Raw genomic sequence first — 20,378 nt, 5'->3', positions numbered from 1 at the left:
CTGCTAATCCCTGTCACCGATTTACTGAATGAGAGGGGAAAAGGGCCAGCTTCTGCAAGGAAAGAAACTCTTTTGCTTTTACTCAGCCAGAGGTGAATGTCCGTTTTGGAGAAAAACGGGCCTTTTGGCAAAGACTGAGAAATGAAACTAGAACAAGCTGTGTTTTCTGGAATTGCAGGCGTCCATTCATATTTACCTGGAAGAACGTCAGTGTCTGCAATAGTTTCATGAAGTGACACTCTCCGGTCAAGAGCGGAAAATACATATTAGTCCTTTTAGCTGTAGCTGAAGTTGACACAGGAAAACAGTGCATGACAGTCAGAAAGAGACTGCTTAGCCTGCCTAGTCAGAAAGTTATTGCTTATTTCTTTAGTTGATTTGGGTAATTTATTCCACATAATTGCACTGGTTGGAAACCATCTCTGATCCTCCCCTGTGCTTCACTCTGGGCATGCAACAGTCTGGGTGGTACTGTTCTTTGGGGCTTCTCCACACCGTAACTCTCCCAGATTTGGGGAAGTTAAAGCTACTTTTATTCAACCAAAAAGTTGTTGTTGTTTTTTAACCGGAAAAGCTTCTTCCAAAAAATGATAGGACAATGTAAAAGAGGCATCAATGTGGGGAAAAACAATATTTTTCAGCTTTTGTTAACATTTAAACAAAAACTCTAAGTCGGAATTTTCCAGGGGTATGAGTAATTTCGAGCTTGACCATGTATATATAACAGTTAAACTATTAACCCCTCTGAAATATTAGCCCACCTGTTATTTTTTTCTAAAATTTCAGAGCGAAGATTTTTTCAACACATTTCTAAATATAATAGTTTTCATAACACATTTTTAATAACTGATGTATTTTATCTTTGCCATGATGACCATAATTTCTATTTTACTAGATATCTTACAAGACACTTCTATACAGCTTAAAGTGACAATTAAAGGCTTAACTAGGTTAATTAGGTTAACTTGGCAGTTTAGGGTAATTAGGCAAGTTATTGTATTTCAAGAGTTCACACTTAGCTCATGATTGGTAATAAGCTAGTTTGGCATGCTGTCCTGGGAGAGAGCCCTGAGCTCTTTAAAACCTCGAGCCCGCCTATGCCTACTCTCTCTCTCCTGCTGCTTAAAGATTGCTAAGGTGGTGTGTTGCTGGTGGAATTGAATATGGTGCTGATGTGGTTTAGTCAATTTACTTAAGTTTCATGTTTTTGGGACTGTGGGAGGAAACCAGAGGACCCGGGGAAAACCCACGCAAGCACGGGGAGAACATGAACTCCACACGGAAATGCTGCCCGACTGGGTAAAGACCCGACCCGGAGGTATTTTTGCTGTGAGGCCACAGTGCTAGCCACTGGGCCGCTGTGCTGCTCTAAAGAGAAAAGAGGAGGAGAGGGGGTGAAAGGGGGGATTCTTCAAGACGAAGATGACTAAGGGTAAGATGCTTTGGTTATTTATACTGGGTTAGGAATCGTCTGATTGGGGGTTTGTACATTAACTTGACTCGGGGCCAGCCATGTCAATCATAAGCACGTGATCCTTTCGAAATTAGTTTATGAATAAACCTCACAAAGATGGTTTGTTCTGTAGACTATCAAAAATATATAGCCTAAAGGGGCTAATAATCTTGACCTTAAAATGGCTTTTTAAAAATTAAAAACTGCTTTTATTCTAACCGAAATAAAACAAATAAGACTTACAACAGAAGAAAAAATATTATCTGACATACTGTGAAAATTTCATTGCTCTGTTAAACATAATTTGGGAAATATTTAAAAAAGAAATAAAAATCAAAGGGAGGTGGGGGGGGGGGGGGGGGGGGGGCTAATAATTCTGACTTCAGCTGTATATGCAAAATAAATTGAAAAGCTGTGGCCCTTGATGATACATTGAGTTCTTAAGGTGCGTTCACACCAGACATAGATAAAGTGTTAAGCACAAGTGATTTACATGTTAGGTCAATGCAAAGATGTGAATTGACATCCTGCGGCGCTATTCGTGTGAAAGAGACGGTGGAAAATGACGCGATTTCTGCTATTGAAGCAGCACAAATTGAGCTTTATGAGCATTTGACTAGAAAATCAGATTTTTACCGGATTTTTGCGCTGTGTTAACCAATCAGGAGCTTGCTCTTCTAGGGGCGTGATTATGCGTAGCACTTGTTGTTGGTGTCCCGAGGGGAAATTCTCCTGCCGACACCAGGCAACAACTCATCAAACTGGGCTCGGCTCAGTCGGAAGCACCACTGAAAGCTTCCATCATCCAGATATAATTTCTGCAGATGTTGATTAACTCACAGAGCTGGGGGCACCTCTGAAATGATCTAGTGGAATCAGACACAGCACCAAATGAATCTACGCTGTTTTTCAGCCTTCCTAAAGCACATAAAGCACAGCCACTTTCTCGATAAAATCGATGTTAGCCATTTAGCAATGAAACTGGAGTCACTGGGCAGACAGATGCCCTGCCAATTACATGAATTTGCATCTATTGTGAAGGTAATTTGACGAGCAAATGGAGGGAATTTGATGTCCAAATGAAGCGTGTAAACTCCAAATGTTCTGGTGTAAAGAAAAACAATCTTTCGGCTCAATGAATTGAACTTATTTTACAACATTATTACATTATTATCATCTTTTTTCTCCATAACACTAACTTGACCCATTTATACTAGAATTTTACCAGCGTGTTTTTTTCGGTGACATGGATTTTGTTAGATTAACTGGTACTAGCGTCAACATATTGTTGCTCTTTTCTAGGTCTGATTTCTTTTGTTGTTTTAACAGAAAGCATTTTTTCCATTCCACTGCGCTACTTTTCCATTGTTTGTCTACGTTAAGTACAAGCAAGATGTGTTTATGTCTCTTCTAAAAGCTAAAATAAAGTTGTGTTTTTTTGCTTTCACCTTTTTAACCGCGAAACCATATTCGCTGCGAATGGCCCCCCAACCTGGTCCTTCATATGCTTTTAAATGTATGAAAATGTAAACATTACGACATAAAGTCCATTGCCCAAACACCTAAGGGAGATTTTATCTTGTGAACTGAAAAGTCCACACACATACGTACACCATCATGCGCAAAGTCAGACTAGAAACAATTGCTTCCTTATTGCAGTCCCTTTGGCTCAAACATCTGGGATTTATTTGCTCTCTGTTTATGCGTGGCAAAAAAAAAAAAAAACATAAGCACCATTGGCAAGATTCTTTTTCATGGTGATGAAGACTGGCCCTCCTTCCTCCTCTGACTCTCTTTAGTTCCACATTCGGGACTTCCCTTGCCTTGTGCAATATATTTCCATAGTTTAAATGGAAGAAAGGCATTGTTCATTGTCCTTCAGAGCAGAGCACTCAGTTCCGGTGTGGAGATCACAGGCCTGTGTGTATGCATTTAACCTGTCTTTGATCGCTTGTGCCAGACTATGATTTGTCTTGTTTACTTTGAAGAGTCCACACTAATTAGGTTGCTGCAAGCAGTGTTTTGTAAAGAGATTTGCCCCAGCAGGCACAGATAAACACAGAAAGCTGATGATGGAATAGTTGGCTTTGGCACAGTAGCTGCGGGCAGAGCATTTGCTGTACATCACATACAGTAGCATCAAAGTGTATTTGGATACCGAAATTGCACATATGCATTAATGTTGTTGTATTATAAAGCAAAATATATAATTATATATACAAATATATATAATTAAATTCAACACAGGCACATTGTGAAAATGTACCCCTGTATACATTTCTGGAGAGAGAAAATTATATAGCCAGAGCTACGTATATGGTTGCATTTTGTCTTTAAAACGAACGCTACGGGCGGTATGATGCTACCAATTGCTTCTGTTTCTTTTTATGCTACCGACTGACCGATTACCTCCGTGTGGACAGCTTTTCCGCTGTTACCAGTTTGCCCAGTAGCTCGCCATGTACGTCAGTTACCTTGAGATGCAGAGAGGAGTTGACAGGGTTCAAGTCCAGCGAAGAACAGTTCCAGAAAGCAGGTAAAACGTATACAAAAGGCAAAAAAGAAAATATACAAGTAAATTACAGGGTGAGAACGTGGTAAGATCTGAAAATGTGGTAAAAATCAGGCAGACGTGAGGGCCTTTCTTTTTCTGAATTGCAGTTGGGGTTAGGGAAGGAGGTGTGTGGGGGTATCTATCGATTGGTCAGTTAGTCGACAGCGGCCTTTGGTGGATTTATGCGAGAACAGCAGGCGCGAATGACACTCGCGAGAGAAATTTGTGTATTCAAAAAGCGTACGCTGTGACCTCTGAAAACAAAAACTACAAAAAACGTAGCTCCTGGGACAAATTTCACACTTTCCAGAAATGTATATAGTGGTACGTATCTAAAATGAACCTGTGTTGACATTAGCTGTTAAAGAGTGCACAGATCTGCACTTTAAATTTCTACCAAAATAATAGACCATCCAAGGAGTATTTAAAGAACAAGTTGTAAAATCTCCACCCTCTTATTAGAAACAAGAAGCAGCTCATTTGCATTTAAAGAGACACACACAAAAAGAGCAGGTTTTTGCTTCCACCCAAAAAAGAGCATGGACTAATAATCGATCCTTGAGGTATTTGAGCTCAAACTTTACAGATGCATTCTGGGGACATCTGACACTTTTATCTAATATGGAAAATGCCTAAATTACATAATTTATCTAATCTAATTTAGACCTGATTTACACCCTGGGAAATTTTTAAAAAATAAATCATGATAGGATTTAAAATCTTTATGTAAACTGTAATACAATTTATTTTTCAGGTTGTTTTTGTCAAGGGAATACACCACATTTATTTTTTGTGTTAATTAACTGCATTAAATAGACATTACATTTCTTCAAAAACTGTATTTTTATAATATATACGTGCGAGTATTACTCACTATGGACAATGTACATTTTATTTCAGCGAGAGCAAACCCTTGCCATTAAATTTCCTTTCCTCATCTTGAATTGTAGTCAGTAGAAGTTTCCTCTCTGAGATCCCAAAGGTTACTGCCAATTGCCCGGCCAAGACACATAACACCGCATGACTTTTCACTGACTGTGAAGGTGTCAATGATGTCTTCATTACATTTACAGTCCCTATAAATTTGACCAGAAGCAGAGGTTCATGAAGCAATACCTCAGCATATAATATAGAAAATAGAAATGTAAAACATTGTATATTTTGAATAGTTTTTCCTTTTTATTCAGACTACACAATAGTTATTATGAAAGTCGCTGTGTCAGATTATGCTATTTTGGGTAACACTTTAGTGTAAGTAACAATTCACAGCATATATTATTGGATTATTACCTGCCTATTATTGAGATATGAACTGTTTATTAGCACTTAAGGTATGGTCTTATTCTACATCCTTATTCCTACCCAATACCTAAACCCTTACTAACAACTAATAAACAGATAATTAGTTGTTTATTGAGCTAAAAAAAAAAAAAAACTAAGTTAATGGTTTGTTAATAGCGTGAATTGTACATTAAAATAAAGTGTGACCCAATTTTGACCTTAGATTTGTGTCATTAAAAGAAACTAATGCTGGCTGTTGTTTTGGGAATTGTTTATTGTTTTTATTTTATTTATTTATTTATTTATTTGCATTGGTATTATATATATCACCCTGGATAAAACCAGCAGTGTTGCAGGAAAAAAAGAATATAATACAACCTTAAGTGACTTTAACAGAATAATAAAATAAAAATTTTAATTTAACTACATTTAAAAAAACTAAATTTGTTACTTTTGTAGGAAAGTACATGTGAAAGTATATGCTATGTCATTTTATCATTTTATTTAAGAGGAAGATAGGCTTAAAATTGTAATATATTACTTTTTTTTACCCAACTCTGAAAACAAATCTAAATATTGGGGCAAATTAAGTTTAGCAATACATATTACTTGCAAAGATGCAGTGTTCATATATTTACTGTATAGGAAATTTACAAAGTATTTTCATGGGACACAATCTTTATTTCATGTGAAATATAAATATGCGCATCAACCCAATCCCTTTATTTAGCATTGATGTAAACACTGTTTGGATAATCCAATCAGCATTGAACTTATTCAGACTGAAACTATGAGTGACCATGTAATCGTAGATAATGTGCAAACAAATCTGGTAAAAGACCATGAATAAAATATGGAAATAATGAAGATGTATTTAAAAAAATATACATTACAAAAAATATATTTTTATCATATATATTTTAATAAAATATTATTTTTGACTCATACAATGTACTTTTTGGCATAATTAAGATTTGTACCTGACATGAAAGCTTGATAAATAAGCTTTCTGTTTATGATTTTTTGTTAGCACAATATTTGTCTGAGAAACAGTTTTTTTTTTTATCTGAAATCTTAGGGTTCCAAAAATTCTAAATAGTGTGCAAGTTAAGTTTTTAGCCATGCATATTATCTAAAAAAATACAGTGTCCATATATTTACAGTAGGAAACTTACAAAGTATCTTAATTGAACACAATCCTTATGATATTATTTGGATTTTTGGCATAAAAAAGCTGAATAAATAAGCTTTCTGTTGATCCTAGTTTATGCAATATTTGTCTGAGAAACAATTATTTGAAAATCTGGAATCAAAAAGCTTGAAATATTGGGCAAATGGAGTTTTTAGCAAGGCATCTAGCATAAAAAAATGCAGTTTTCTTATAATAACAGTAGGGAATTTACAAAGTATCTTCAAGGAACACGATCTTTACTTAGTATTATTATGACTTTTGGAATAGCAGCTGCCTTTTTGACTCTTATAATGTATTTTTGGCAAATTTATATTTATACCTGCCATGAAAGCTGAATAAATAAGCTTTCTGTTGATGCATAGTTTGTTTGGACAATATTTGAGAAACAACTGTTTGAAAATCTGGAATCTGAGGATTCAAAAATCTAAATATGTAGCAAATTAAGTTTTGAGCCAGGCAGATTATTTAAAAAAATGCAGTTTTCTTTTATCTACAGTAGGAAATTAAAAGAGTATCATCATGGAACATGGTCTTTACTTAATATTATTATATATTTTTTTGACTTATGCAATGCATTTTTTGGCAAAAAATATAATGAATAAATAAGCATAGTTTGTTTGGACAAAATTTGTCTGAGAAACATTTTGAAAATCTGGAATCTAAATAAATATTGAGCACATTAAGTTTTTAGCAAGGCATATATAGCATACAGAAATACAATAATTTCGAAACTGATAAAATATCGTCATGGAATAATATTATTATGATGTTTGGAACACAAATTGCCTTATTTTCTAAGAAACAAATTTGAAAATCTGGAATCTGAGGCTTCATTCAATAATTAAATAATTCATTCATTCATTTTCCTTCGGCTTAGTCCCTTTCTCATCAGAGGTCACCGCCGCCAACTATTCCAGCATATGTTTTATTCAGTGGATGCATTTGCAGCTGCAACCCAGTACTGGAAAACACCCATACACTCTAACATTCACACACACACTTATACACTACGACCATTTTTGTTTACCAAATTCACCTTTACCGCATGTCTTTGGGCTGTGGGGGAAAACAGAGCACCCGGAGGAAACTCACGCAAACACAAGGAGAACATGCAAACTCCACATGAAAATGCCAGGTGGCCCATCCCGGACTAAAACCAGCAACCTTCTTGCTGTGAGACGACAGTGCTGACCACTGAGCCACCGTGCCGCCCTCTGATGGTTCAAAAAAATCTAAATTATGGGCAAATTAAGATTTTAGCCATGCATATTACTTACAAAAATGGAGTTTTCATACATTTACAGTAGGAAATGTACAAAGTATTATCATGGAATATGATCCTTACTTTATTATTATTATTATTATTATTATTATTATTATTATTATTAATTATTATTTGACTATAATCTAAACTGTAAAAATGCTGGGTATCGCACAAGTCCTTCATGTTGTTACAACACAAATTAAATTAACTTAACTGTTTTTACAAATTTAAGTCGATTCAGTTGTTTGAAAAACCTCAAGAATTGTGTTGTTTCAACTCATTTTAAATAAATAGCTTGAACAAGCAGCAAAAGTCAAATTTTGAGGGTATGTTTAATCTCTAAAATTTAAACTTGCACACACAAAAAATAAATAAATAAATGACATCCCTAGCGACTATCACAGTACAACATGTTCTGTTCACGGGAAATTTGTAATGAAGAAATTACAGTATACTTAGTTGCATTATGTGGTAAACTTTTGTCTCATAAAAGCCGAATACCTGAAGAGGAATTGCTACCACATAGGGATAAAATGTCGTCTCTCCCTCATTTATGGGCTGATAAGAGCGCTAATTGGCCTGTCCCCAGACAGTTAAAGCGTCTGCTCAGCCCGTTAATGAGTTGGTATTAGTTCGGAAGTGGTTTGCTAGTTTTAGTGGAATCTGTTGATGTGCACTTTGGGACCCGTTACGTTTCTCCACATTTATTACTTTTCCATCCTGGGAACATGTGTAAACCACTAGGATTGCACAAGCTGCTTTTACTTTGTTCCCGCTATGATCGAGTTCATTGGCAAACATTGAATGCAAAGGCAAATTTTCATTTCATCATGTCAGAAAAAACTACAACTGAGAATGACGTTACTTGTGTAATGAGAGTGTACTGTCAGCCTGTGATCATTTAATAGCTGTTTGCGGTAAATTATTAAGTTTTTCTGAAAAATGACACAAGTTTAGAGATCATGGTCGATTTTCTGTTGGCTCTGTATGTGGAAACCCCCAGGATATGATTAAGCACAAGTTTGAGAAGTGACTCCCCACTGTAAATGACCATCTCTTTACTGTAAATGAAAGCGTTTATATGCTTTTGCCACACTCATTGTCTCTTTTCTTTTCTGTTTAGGGACAGAAAGGCCATCCTGGTCCCTCTGGCCACCCTGGAGACCAAGTGAGTTTCTATCCATGTTTTAGAGGAGTCAATAACAATTATTTAATTTTTAAAATGCATTTAGTGTACATTTCTGTCTAAGAAATGTATATTTCTAAAATGGTCTATGCTACCTGACACAAGTTTTGTCATCAATCCCAGTTGTAAGAGCAAAAAATAATAACTAGTTGATCATTTGGAAAAGTGGCAGAAGGTAGATTTTTCTGATGGATCATCTGTTGAACTGCATCCCAATCATCACAAATAATGCAGAAGACCTACTGGAACCCAAGATTCTCACAGAAATCAGTCAAGTTTGCTGAAGGAAAAATCATGGTTTAGGGTTACATTTTGTATAAATACAAATTCTTCCGCAGGACAGCGCTCCTTCTCATACTTCAGTTTCCACATTAAAGTTCCTTAAAGCAAAAAAGGTCAAGGTGCTCCAGGATCGGCCAGCCCAGTCACCAGACATGAATATTATTGAGCATGTCTGGGGTTAGATGGAGGAGACATTGAAGATAAATCCAAAGAATCTAGATGAACTCTGGTAGTTCTGCAGAGCGCTTTCTTTGCCATTCCAGATGACTTTATTAATAAGTGATTTGAGAAGATATGTATAAAAGCAGTCCTCCAAGCTCATGGGAGTCATACACAATATTCATTCTTTTTTACTGCAGCATGACTTTATATTCTGTACTGTGCATTGTTTCTGTTAAGTGACAAGACTTTTGTCTAGCAAAGTCAGACCTTACTGTCCTAATGAAATAATTAAAAATCAAGGCATGATCATATTTTATTTTGGTCAAATAAGAGTAATCTAGAGGCCTTTGCTTTTCAAATAAGTCACTCCTGATACCAAATGATCAACAAGAAGTCAAGTTATTATTTGTTGTTTCTAAAACTTGAATAGGTGACAAGAATTTTGGCAGGTAGTGTACTTCCCAAAGCTTCCAGCTATTTTCATGTGGATTCTCAGTCTTTCTTTATTTGGAGAAATTAACTTATGACCTCAACCACAAACAGAACAAATTCAGGAGACTTTGGGAACCTCTCCAATTCTTCCCACATAAACTTTGACATTTTTATTTTAAGAAAGCACTGGCTTCTATACATTTAATTCAATTGGAAGTGCTTTGGGTTTGTTTGTTTAGCTGATTGTCTGTTTTGGTGTTTGCTATCTGAAAATCCTTAATAATAATAAGTATAATAATAATAATAATAATAATAATAATAATAAAAATAATAATAAAAATGGATTTAAAACATTACTGGGACCATATTAAAAGTGCAGTAACATTTGCATTGACGGTTAAAAGGACAGTTTTACCCATCAGCATCCCCCCACCTCCCCATTTATGCCATGATTTACTCATCCTCCACATGTTCCAAACCTGTGAAAACAAAACTAAATATTAAGAAGTATGTTGGAAAGCAGCAGCCTACCATAGTGTTTTTGTTCCTACTATAATTGTCAGTGTTTTTTTCCCCCAACATTCTTCAGAATATCTTGTTTTGTGTTTAACAGATGAGAGAAATTTATAAAAGTTTTGAACCTCATGAGTGTTAGTAAACAAATGGTGAGGAATTTTTTATTTTGGAGTGTAATTTACCACCATTTTGTGGGACAAATCTGTAAACATAGAAAGAAGAATATAACCAGGTTGAGTAATTAGAAAAAGCAACTTTACCTATGCAAATTTGGTGTCAGATTCAAATGTTCTAGAATAAACATATACAGCGCTCAGCATAATTGAGTACACCCCATTTTGAAAATGAATTTCTCAGTGAATATAGGCAACGTATTTGGTGCATTTGAACAAAACAGATTTATTAAACAGATATATTTATTAAAATAATATTTTAGTCACCAAACATGTTTAGAAAAGAAAAGATAATAGAATTAAATTCAAGCAAAATATTACAAAAAAAATTTACAACCTACAAAATTTCAACTAAATTTTTCACATTTTTGCTTCTCTTGACCGTTATCGTAAGTTCCAGATTTGACGTCAGTACTGATCTAAAGATATGCACACAGATAATATTGTATAGCTTCCTATTAAAAAGATTCATTTAAAAAATAGATTTGTTAGGGATGTATATTGAGCACTGTATATTTTTTTTAAATACATCTTCATTATTTCCATATTTTATTCTTGGTCTTTTACCAGATTTGTTTGCACATTATCTACGATTACATGGTCACTCATAGTTTCAGTCTGAATAAGTTCAATGCTGATTGCATTATCCAAACAGTGTTTACATCAATGCTAAATAAAGGGATTGGGTTTATGCGTATATTTATATTTCACAAGCTTCGGATCGTATTTGATCTGACATGTCCACACAGCATGGATATTGGGTTTCCTGCTGTTTCAAGATGTGCATTCAAGCAAATCCGTCTGCTTATTTCCGTTGTTTTAAAAAGGAGATTTATTTATCTGCTTTGGGAGATGATAAAGTGTAATGCCGCACTGTTTTTATTTATCAAGTGCGTACAAATGCCCCATTCCACAATCGAAGGGCAACATTGCCATACACCACCTTACAGACAGCGGAAGACATTTGAAATGACACACTAGTTATTTTCCATGATATTGTGTTCAACAAGAACATAATGCCAAGACGGGCTCATTGTAAATAATAGGGTTACTCAAACATTTCAGCTCATGACCCCGAAAATAACAATGCCAGTGACATGCGAGCCCACATTATCCTTGGAGATTGATATAAATATACCAACGGTGCACACACACCAATAAGCCTACATAAACACAAACATATTGGTGATACAAAAAATGCAACAGTCTAACAACCATATATTATTTAATAGTATTGTATTCCTTTGTTTAATCAACATTAAATTCAACTAATTCAAGTTTTAGTTTACATGTATAGCACTTTTTACAGTAATCATCATTCAAAAGCTGCTTCACAAAAGCTGCACCTAATCACATTGCAGTCAGTATCAGAAAAGTTAAAGAGTTATGTAAAGGGTTGATAGTGTATAAGTGTAGTTACTTATACAGTATATATGTAATATTTACATGTTATAGTAATACATAATACATGTTCAGTGTTGTGTATTTGTTTATTAAGCGTTTGTTGTCCTCGGAGATCTCAGATGCACAAGATATTTGTGTAATGTGAAAGAATGCATTTGAAGAGTTGAATTTAACTGTATCCTGCTGTTATGTGATTCGTTGTGTATATGCTTTACTAAAAAGATCTAGAAAGTGTGTCTAAGCCTCTGATATTATCAGGAAGGAACCATATATGAAAATGCTCAACCTCCTTTAGTGGACTTTGCTATTCTAGGTACTACCGAAAGCCCTGAGATTTGAAACCTTAAAGAGTGGGTAAGATTGTAGTGAGACAGAAGGTTTGTAAGATAAACAGGAGCTAGACTATTTAAAGCCTCATATGTAAGAAGCAAAATTTTTATAATCAATACAGAACTTAATTGGCAGCCAGTGTAATAAAATGGGTGGCCGCAATGTTTGGTTCAATAATGACCTGTATTTATTTTTAATACGTGAGTGCCAATAAAGGTATCAGAAAGTTTAACATCATGCCGTAAAATTGATCTGCTGCAACAGACACTATTTTTCTGTGTCGTTAATGAAATGTAATCGCCCAAGGGATCACAATTGAACAAAAAAAGGCAGATGTCTTTTTATCTGCTCATTGTTGTTTTTATGTAAACTTTTAATGACTATTTTACCCTTTCTTTGTTATGGTTAAAATATAATAGTTCTAATTTATAAAATTTTTGGAAATCACCAAGCGACAAGCGATCACCAGTGCAGGGCTCAACACTGCACGGTGGCCCAGGGCTAGCGTTAGAGACTCTTGGGACAGTAGACCGGATCATTACTGGCCCGATTGGGACAGTGCTGCCTTGTCACTAAAGTTTAATTTGTCTGTGACTATTTGTCAGTTGCGTTTGATTTAAATTTGTGCTTTTAATCTTTAAACACTACCTTCTCTGTGATGTCGTGAACACCATATTGCTTTCTGGTTCCTCTTATCTAATTGACCATGCTATTTTTTTCTGTAACCTGGTAACAACCAGTACAACGAAGAAACGGCAACAGGGCGGCAACATCAAATTATAAGGATTAAAGAAAATGTCTGTTTCTAATGTCTTGAAAGTAGACATTTACGTGGGAACAGCACAACAAAATAAAAATGAAGTGGCGTGTTGCACAGTTTGCTGTCAGTTTGACAAGTCAGCCACCTTTTGTTAAATAATTTCAAGCCGCAATAAAATACCTCCACATTTTCCATACGGCTCTTTTTTTTTTCCATACGGCTCTTTTTTTTTTTTTTTTGCATAACACTTTTATTTACATTTTTTTTTAAGTATTGAAATTCTACATTCACAGACTTTATTTTTGACACATTATTTAAAATATGCTATTAACTTCCCTTTTTTTTCTTGGTGGGGCCAGTGAAAATTTTGGCAGGGCAAGTAAAAATTTGAACCACCTGCCCGATCGGACCAGTAAAAAAAATCCATATCGTTAAACCCTGCAGTGGGTCCCAAACTCTACTTTAGGAACCACTGCTTTAGCCTACATTTTTCATGAAACTGCAAAAACTTTCAAATATATGTTTTACTGCAGTTTATAGGTTAAATGAATGTTATGAGGCAATATGACACCAACATTTTTTGTTCCTTTTAACAATAATGATATTTATAGGGACGTTATTGACAGATGGATTTTTGTGCACAACAACAAATTATTGCAAGAAACATGATCTAATCTATGATTTGTAATTGAATACGTTTGCCTCACCTATTTCCAGATGGTCAACTTTATTAGCCTGGTCAGTTTGTTTGTAGCTCACTTTGTATAGTGTTGTACTTGTGGTGAAGAGTGTTTAGGTTTAAGTCTGGCTAAGCACGGTTTCACAAAAGAGATAAACAATGTAAAATCCAGGTAAATTATTAGGTCGCAGAGCATTTTTTTCTCCTACATTTGCTCTTGAAAACACAATTGGTTGGGAATAGGGAAAAGTTTAAGGAAATAGGACACTAGGTGGTCTGTACAACAAGCCCTGCCTTCTCGTGGACAACATATATCTGAAATGTACAACAAATTGTATCCCAAGGAATATATTCACAAAACTGTAAACAGTGCCCTCTAGTGGATTTGTGATGTGAAACGTGCAATGTGAAATGTACCCGGAGCAATGTATTTAAAAAAAAAAAGTAGGCTGAAGCAAGGTGACAAACGTGACCTGTATTACTTTGAAAATGTACTTTGATCTTTGCTTTGCTGCTCAGCTGAGATTTATCTAAAGCATCTGCAAAGGAACTATCAGAAAAATAAACATTCGACCTTTGGGTTTTGGCGGCATGACTCTAACTGACACTTGACCTTGACTTTTCCCTAAATCTCTGCAATTGAATTTCTGGAATTTAGAGTGATCTTGAGGTATAGCAGTATAATAACATCATATAAGGCTTTTATTGTTGCCTCATAACTTCAGTTCAGTGGTGGGCCACACACTCTCTGCATTTGTCACATCGACTAAAATGGCAACACATGAAAAAAGACTTAAACTATTTACAGACGCACAGAAGAATAACATGTTGTTTTAATAGAAAGGCCTTTCACTCCTCTCTCTCTATTGTGCTTTTAATCTTCCTTGGTGTTTGTTATGGCTCTCTACAAGGAGAGCTTCCAATGCTAATGGCATATTTATTGTAATGGATTTTTTCCTCCTTTATTCTTTTCATTTTGTCTCTCCGCAGGGAGAAAGAGGACCGGATGGAAGTCCAGGTGCCAAAGGTTATCCTGGCAGGCAGGTGCAGTAAATCTTCTGTTGTGCCGCTGTGCTCACAGATACGAGTTTTATATGAGGCTCACAGTGTCAGGGCTTGTATTGGAGACCAAAAGAGCTTGCTCTGCCAGCATGACCACTTGTTTTGACATCACTTTTGAAAAATGAGAATTGTTTTTGGAATCATAAAGCAATGAAAATGGATTTTAGATTTTGAGTTTATGTTCTAGCACTAAATTCTTCACTTTTTTTGGGTGCCAAAGGCATGAATGATGTCTAATTTTTGGAAAGGTCATTTGCTAAACATAATTCTCCCACTTTTGATAGATGCTCTCCCGCTGAGTGTAAATGTGATCAACCTCAGGTTTTCATTGTGAACTACCAGATTCCCATGTTTAGGGAAGCAGATAAAACTTGCCAACTAAACATTTTTGGTACACTGTAAAACCCAACAGTCAACTTTATCAAATGAAATGAGTGTAGTTAACTCAAAATTGACTGAAAGTTAATTCTACTCATTTTAAAAGAGTTTTGAACTCAGTGTTGAAGGTAATGAGGTAATTAAATACCTCATTACTTAAATGAACAACTTAAATGGAGTAAGTTTACAGTACTCGTATAGATTAGTTTACTGAAATGGTTTGTAGCAATCAGTTTCCTCAAATGGTTTGAGTTGCCTTAACTTATTAGGTTTTAAAGTACTCAGTTGGTTTGAGTTCTCTTCATTTATTGGGTTTTACTGTGCTCAAATTGCTTCATTTATTCAAATGAATTAAGTTCACAGTACTCTTTAGGATTAGTTTTTGAACTTAAATGGTTTGTTACCAGGGCTTTACATTAACATTTTTGACAATATTAACATTAACATTAACATTTTTGACAATGAGGATGGTCCAATATGCATGCACAGGCGATCGAGAAGCAACACGACTGACAAAAATAATTGCGTTCGCAACTTCGTGTGAGCAAAGCAGGTGAGGTGACGCGCACAACGCGTGTTTATAACGCGTGTGCGCTCCCGTTTCCTTTTGTGAAGCAACTGAGTCTAGAAACACAACTGATGAGATCGATTCTCTTTCAAATAGACTGAACAAAAAGGGAGGAACATGCGCATACAGTCTTGCTGCTTTCAAGAGTTCCAGAGTAAGCAGTGCCAGTTGCTTTCGGTTTAGCCATTTTTTGAAAAGATAATTTATGTTATCTTTACGTTACGTTAATTATCATTAACCATGCGTGTGTGATCATCCTTTCATTATTACACAGTATGTTTTTACCTGCTTTTTTTTGCATTAATATGGTTTAATTATAATTTTTTTACAATAACATTGCTTTAATGGGAGAATAACTCCCCATTTATGTGTAGTTAACTGGTGATCTGGGACCTGTAGCCAGGACATATGACTGTGCATATGTTTTGTTAAATAAAAAGTATAGTATTCAGCTATATTTTGCATGTTTTTACGAATTTAAAATTTGTGGCTAAGAAATAATTAACGGTTTATTTATGACCCATTTGCTCATGATTATTGAGCAAGCTCATACACGACACACAAAAAGTGAAATGAATGAGGAGTCATTTAGAGATAACGCAAACTCTAAATCAAGTAATTTACAATGTCAAAGTCATATTTATGTGTATAAAATATATTTTCCCAACAATAAAGTTGTGGCTAGTGAAAATGGCGAGTGGCTAGTAATGTTGGAAAACTACTAGCCACAGTGACTGGTGGTCAAAAAATGTTAAGCCCTGTTTGTTACAATCGGATTACCTTAACTTATTTGGTCTTACTGTGTAGCCTTCAGTTTTGATCAATTGAATTCAAGAGAGGTGATTGGCTCGGCCATTCCACAAGCTTGATTTCTTTCTCTAAAGCATTTGTGAGTTTCATTGGCTGTGTTTTGGATCATTGTCTTGGTAAAATGTCCACCCTTGCTTCATCTTTATCATCCTGATAATGTACTGTAGATGTTGGACTGAAGCAGCTAAAGGGCAGATGGTTGATGAAGAATTACTGAGAGATTTTGGCTGCTGTCTGGGCTTTCACTGTCTTTCTACACCTTACTTTCTTCATGTATTCAATACTTTTCCCCTCTGCCATTTCCTACATAACTTCATTTGTAAACGAATTAGTTTTGTTTTCTTTGCATATATGGATTTCTTGGGTCTTTACCAACATCCGTCAAGTCAACAGTACCTTTAGAAATGATTTCTGAGAAAAATGGTGACGTGTTCAATACTTATTTCCCCCCACAGTGCAACTTCAACTTCTACATTAATCATGCTCTAGAAAATCCTTCCCTAATTTAGTTTTACTTAAACATTCTTGGGTGTGTTATTTACAGACTTACAGAGATTCACCTGGCATTGCTTTATTTAATGTTTCCCTTATTCGTGGCCAAGTTAGAGTGCTCAAAACTAGCACATCCCAGTTCAGATTATGCCGAAGTTTTGGCACATCTGTGGTTGAAATTGTGAGAAGTTTTGTTTTACAGTTCAAATATGTCCTCAGGATAACACCTAATTAATTTAAATTACTTTCTACTGGCCACCTGTTCGGCACCAACTCCAATCTGTTCCTCAATTATCAATCTGTCAGTTTTATTAATGGTGTTATGCATCGTATCTTCTTGTTTTCTATTCCTTAAGCAAATTTGCATAATTGCATGAGTTAGTTTTAAGTTTAAGGTTTTTGAACATTTAGTTCCCTTCAATTACCATGTTAATTTCTAATGTTCTGATTTAAATAAAGTGATCACAATGTATTATCCAACCCAGGCTCATTCTGAAAATGTACCTTTATATACATTTCTGTAGAGCGACAAATACATCCAAGGAGCTACGTTTTTTTGCAGTTTTTGTTTTAATGCATCCATCAGAGGCCGCTGTGTACGCTTTTCAGATCTCAAATTTCCCATGCGAGTGCCATTAACACCTGCTGTTCTTGTGTAAATCCACCAGAGGCCGCTGTCGACAGACTCACTGATTTACCAACTGATCGACTGACCCAACCAATAGCAGACATCCCAAGTTGAGAAAAGTCATTTCCGTGGGAGACAGAGTTGAATAGCGGGAGGTTGCGGGAGAGTTGGTGCCTTAAAAGAGGGGGTGGGGGGGTAGGTGAGTGAGCGACGTGTCTGAATAGGGGCGTGTGAGCGTGAGACGTACCTAAGGAGCGGGGGTGGTGAGTTGCGTAGGACATACCCGAAGAGCTGGGAGAGACGCGGTGGAGAGAGATGTGTGAAGTATTTAAGGACCGGGCGGGAGATGTGTGATTTCCAGGAGACTATCAATTATTTGCGGGCATCCTGGAGTCTCTATGCATTTGCGGATATTCACGCAACTTCCGAGAAGACTTGGGATGCCTGCAATAGTGTTTTCAATAACACAGATTGTCCCGCCTACTCACCTCCCTAAACCCAACCAACAGTTTTAAAAAGCAATTCAGAAAAAGAAAAGCCTGTGCCTTATTTTTTACCATGTTTTCGTATTTTACCACATCCTCAAGCTGTTATTTACTTGTCTATTTCGTTTTTTGGCTTTTGTTTTCGTCTTACTGGCTTTCTGGAACCGTTCTTTACCGGACTCGAACCCCGTCGTTGTGGTCAACTCCTTTTTGTGTCTCAAGTCTGCCAACATACATGGCGAGTTGGACAAACCGGAAAGCCATCCACATGGAGGTAAGCGGTCAGCTGGTAAGCGCGTAAAAGAACAGCGTCAAACCACCCTGTAGCGTTCGTTTTAATGACAAAATGCTGCCATACGTACTTTTGGCTACATAATTTGAGATGTCCAGAAACGTACATAGGGCTACGTTTTCAGAATGAGCCTTTGTTGGTGTTATCATTGGTTCAGTCTGCAGGGTTGAATTTAGCATTTTCTGTGTTTTTGTAGGGCTTACCTGGGCCTATAGGAAATATGGGACCAAAAGGCGTACGGGTAAGAGACAAATAACACACACAAACTTTCTAAAAGCCTGTGTACAGTACATAAACTGTGTTGTCTTCAAGTGATGCTAAGTGATATGTTTTATTAATGTATAATTTAGTCTGATTATAATTTAATCTTCTTATATTGGCTCAATACAGTTAGGATAAGATGTTTTGCATTCCATGTTTTGCTCGTACAGCACATATAAATCAACTTTAAAGCGATTGAGGATTTATGTTTATGAAATTTTGCCAGGCTGCTACATTTTTGGTACCAAAGCATTGTTTTCCAGTTTGGAAACTCTGAACGGCACCAGAAAAGGAAATGACTGTAGACATTTAGGGATCAGTTATTTGGCGTTGTTTTCATTATAAAACATCAAGTAATGTATTCCAGAGTCAGCTGGTTTTTACATTATTATTCCACTAAAATTTAAAAACCAGTTTGGTCTTGTAAAAGTAGATGGCAGAAGTATACATCCGAAGTCTTTTTCCTCATGATATTCTTTCTGGCCTTAGTGTCAGAAATATTTAATTTATTAGTGGTTTTACTGTAAGTGGAACTGTTTTTAATGTTTTTGCAATGTTTTTTATTCAATACATAAATGGGCTATATGCACAGCTAGTGTTTTTCAGCCAATGATAAACTTCTGATGAAATGTTAATGTGACTTTTTTTAATTTCACAATGTTCCTTTTACAGCATAGATGATGTAATATAATTAATATGCAATCAGTTAAATAGCCTTTTGCCTCATTCAGACTAGCAGTGACTTTGTAGCTGTCTGTCGCTCAAACTTAGGTCTGTGTAGGCATATACAGCATTAATACAACTGACCTCTGAGAGAGCTGAGAGAGGATCACGTGAGCTCTACTGGTGCTTCTATTGGTTGTCACTCAAAGTCGCTGTTCATTTGCATAAAGTTAATGGATTCTCCACAACATCCCGAGGACATTACAAATTTTTTTTAGAAAAGACCATTCACACATCCATTCCAAAATACCTATTAATTCTGCATTTTAGCATTTTATCGTTTTTTTTATTTGCACAGTTGGCATTAATAATGAGCATAGAACCGATACCTGACTAACATCTAGCAGCTAAATGTGTTTGGAAAAACATTCACAGGCTTTTATTCTTATAAACCGTGCACACGTTAATGAGTCTGAGTGTTCTGATTGGCTAAAGTAGACGTCTCATGTCAGCCCGTTTTAGATGTGAACGTGCTCTTCCTATTGCGTTCACACAGCACAGCATTCCGGCAAATTACCAGTAATGTTACAACTTCTCTTTCTAGAAAATAGACGCTATTTTCAAAAAGAGCTTGTTCACACATACAGACCTTTCCAAAAATAGTTTCGGTAATATTCCGGAAAGGTCTGTATGTGCGAAAGGGGCTTTTGTCGCATCCCTCGACACGCCCACCTGGTCGCTAATAGTTGCTGTTGCTCACATAGACAGAGGTCGCCAGAAGTCGCTCGCTCTCCATTAAAATGAATGGTCACTTGTCACTTTGCCGCTGCAAGTGACTTGTTGTGCGAATGAGGCTTTAAGCATTCATTTAGTTGTTCAAGCATAAAACGAGACGAAAGGTTTTTAAAGAAATCAGATTTTGTAATGGCACAACATTCAACCAGAAGCGATTGGGTTGGATGACTGAAAATTAAAAGTCCGTGTGCATATACCCCATTGAATTCTCATATTGCTTTTTATTATCATCATTCCATAAAGTGCATCATTGACTCATCACTCATGTCTTTTTCT

The 20,378-nt window shown here is 35.9% G+C and overlaps 1 protein-coding gene across 10 annotated transcripts in view; it reads left to right on the top strand.

The window, feature by feature from the left end:
* Positions 1 to 20,378, top strand: part of col27a1b (collagen, type XXVII, alpha 1b) — a 152,800-nt gene that overhangs the window by 55,456 nt on the left and 76,966 nt on the right. For 8 of the 10 annotated variants that reach the window (XR_015490326.1, XR_015490327.1, XR_015490329.1 and 5 more), the window contains 3 exon segments: positions 8,868 to 8,912; positions 14,659 to 14,712; positions 18,580 to 18,624. Coding sequence is in view for 3 of the 10 variants with exons in the window: in NM_001080575.1 (NP_001074044.1) it covers positions 8,868 to 8,912; positions 14,659 to 14,712; positions 18,580 to 18,624 (144 nt within the window). In the remaining 7 variants the exon portion in view is untranslated. 10 annotated transcript variants of the gene reach the window in all.

This window comes from Danio rerio, chromosome 5 (genome assembly GCF_052040795.2).
Source record: "Danio rerio strain M-AB ecotype USA chromosome 5, GRCz13ab, whole genome shotgun sequence".
NCBI lineage: Eukaryota > Metazoa > Chordata > Actinopteri > Cypriniformes > Danionidae > Danio > Danio rerio.
The sequence above is the reverse complement of the archived record's forward strand: the minus strand, read 5'-3'. Positions and strand labels throughout refer to the sequence as shown.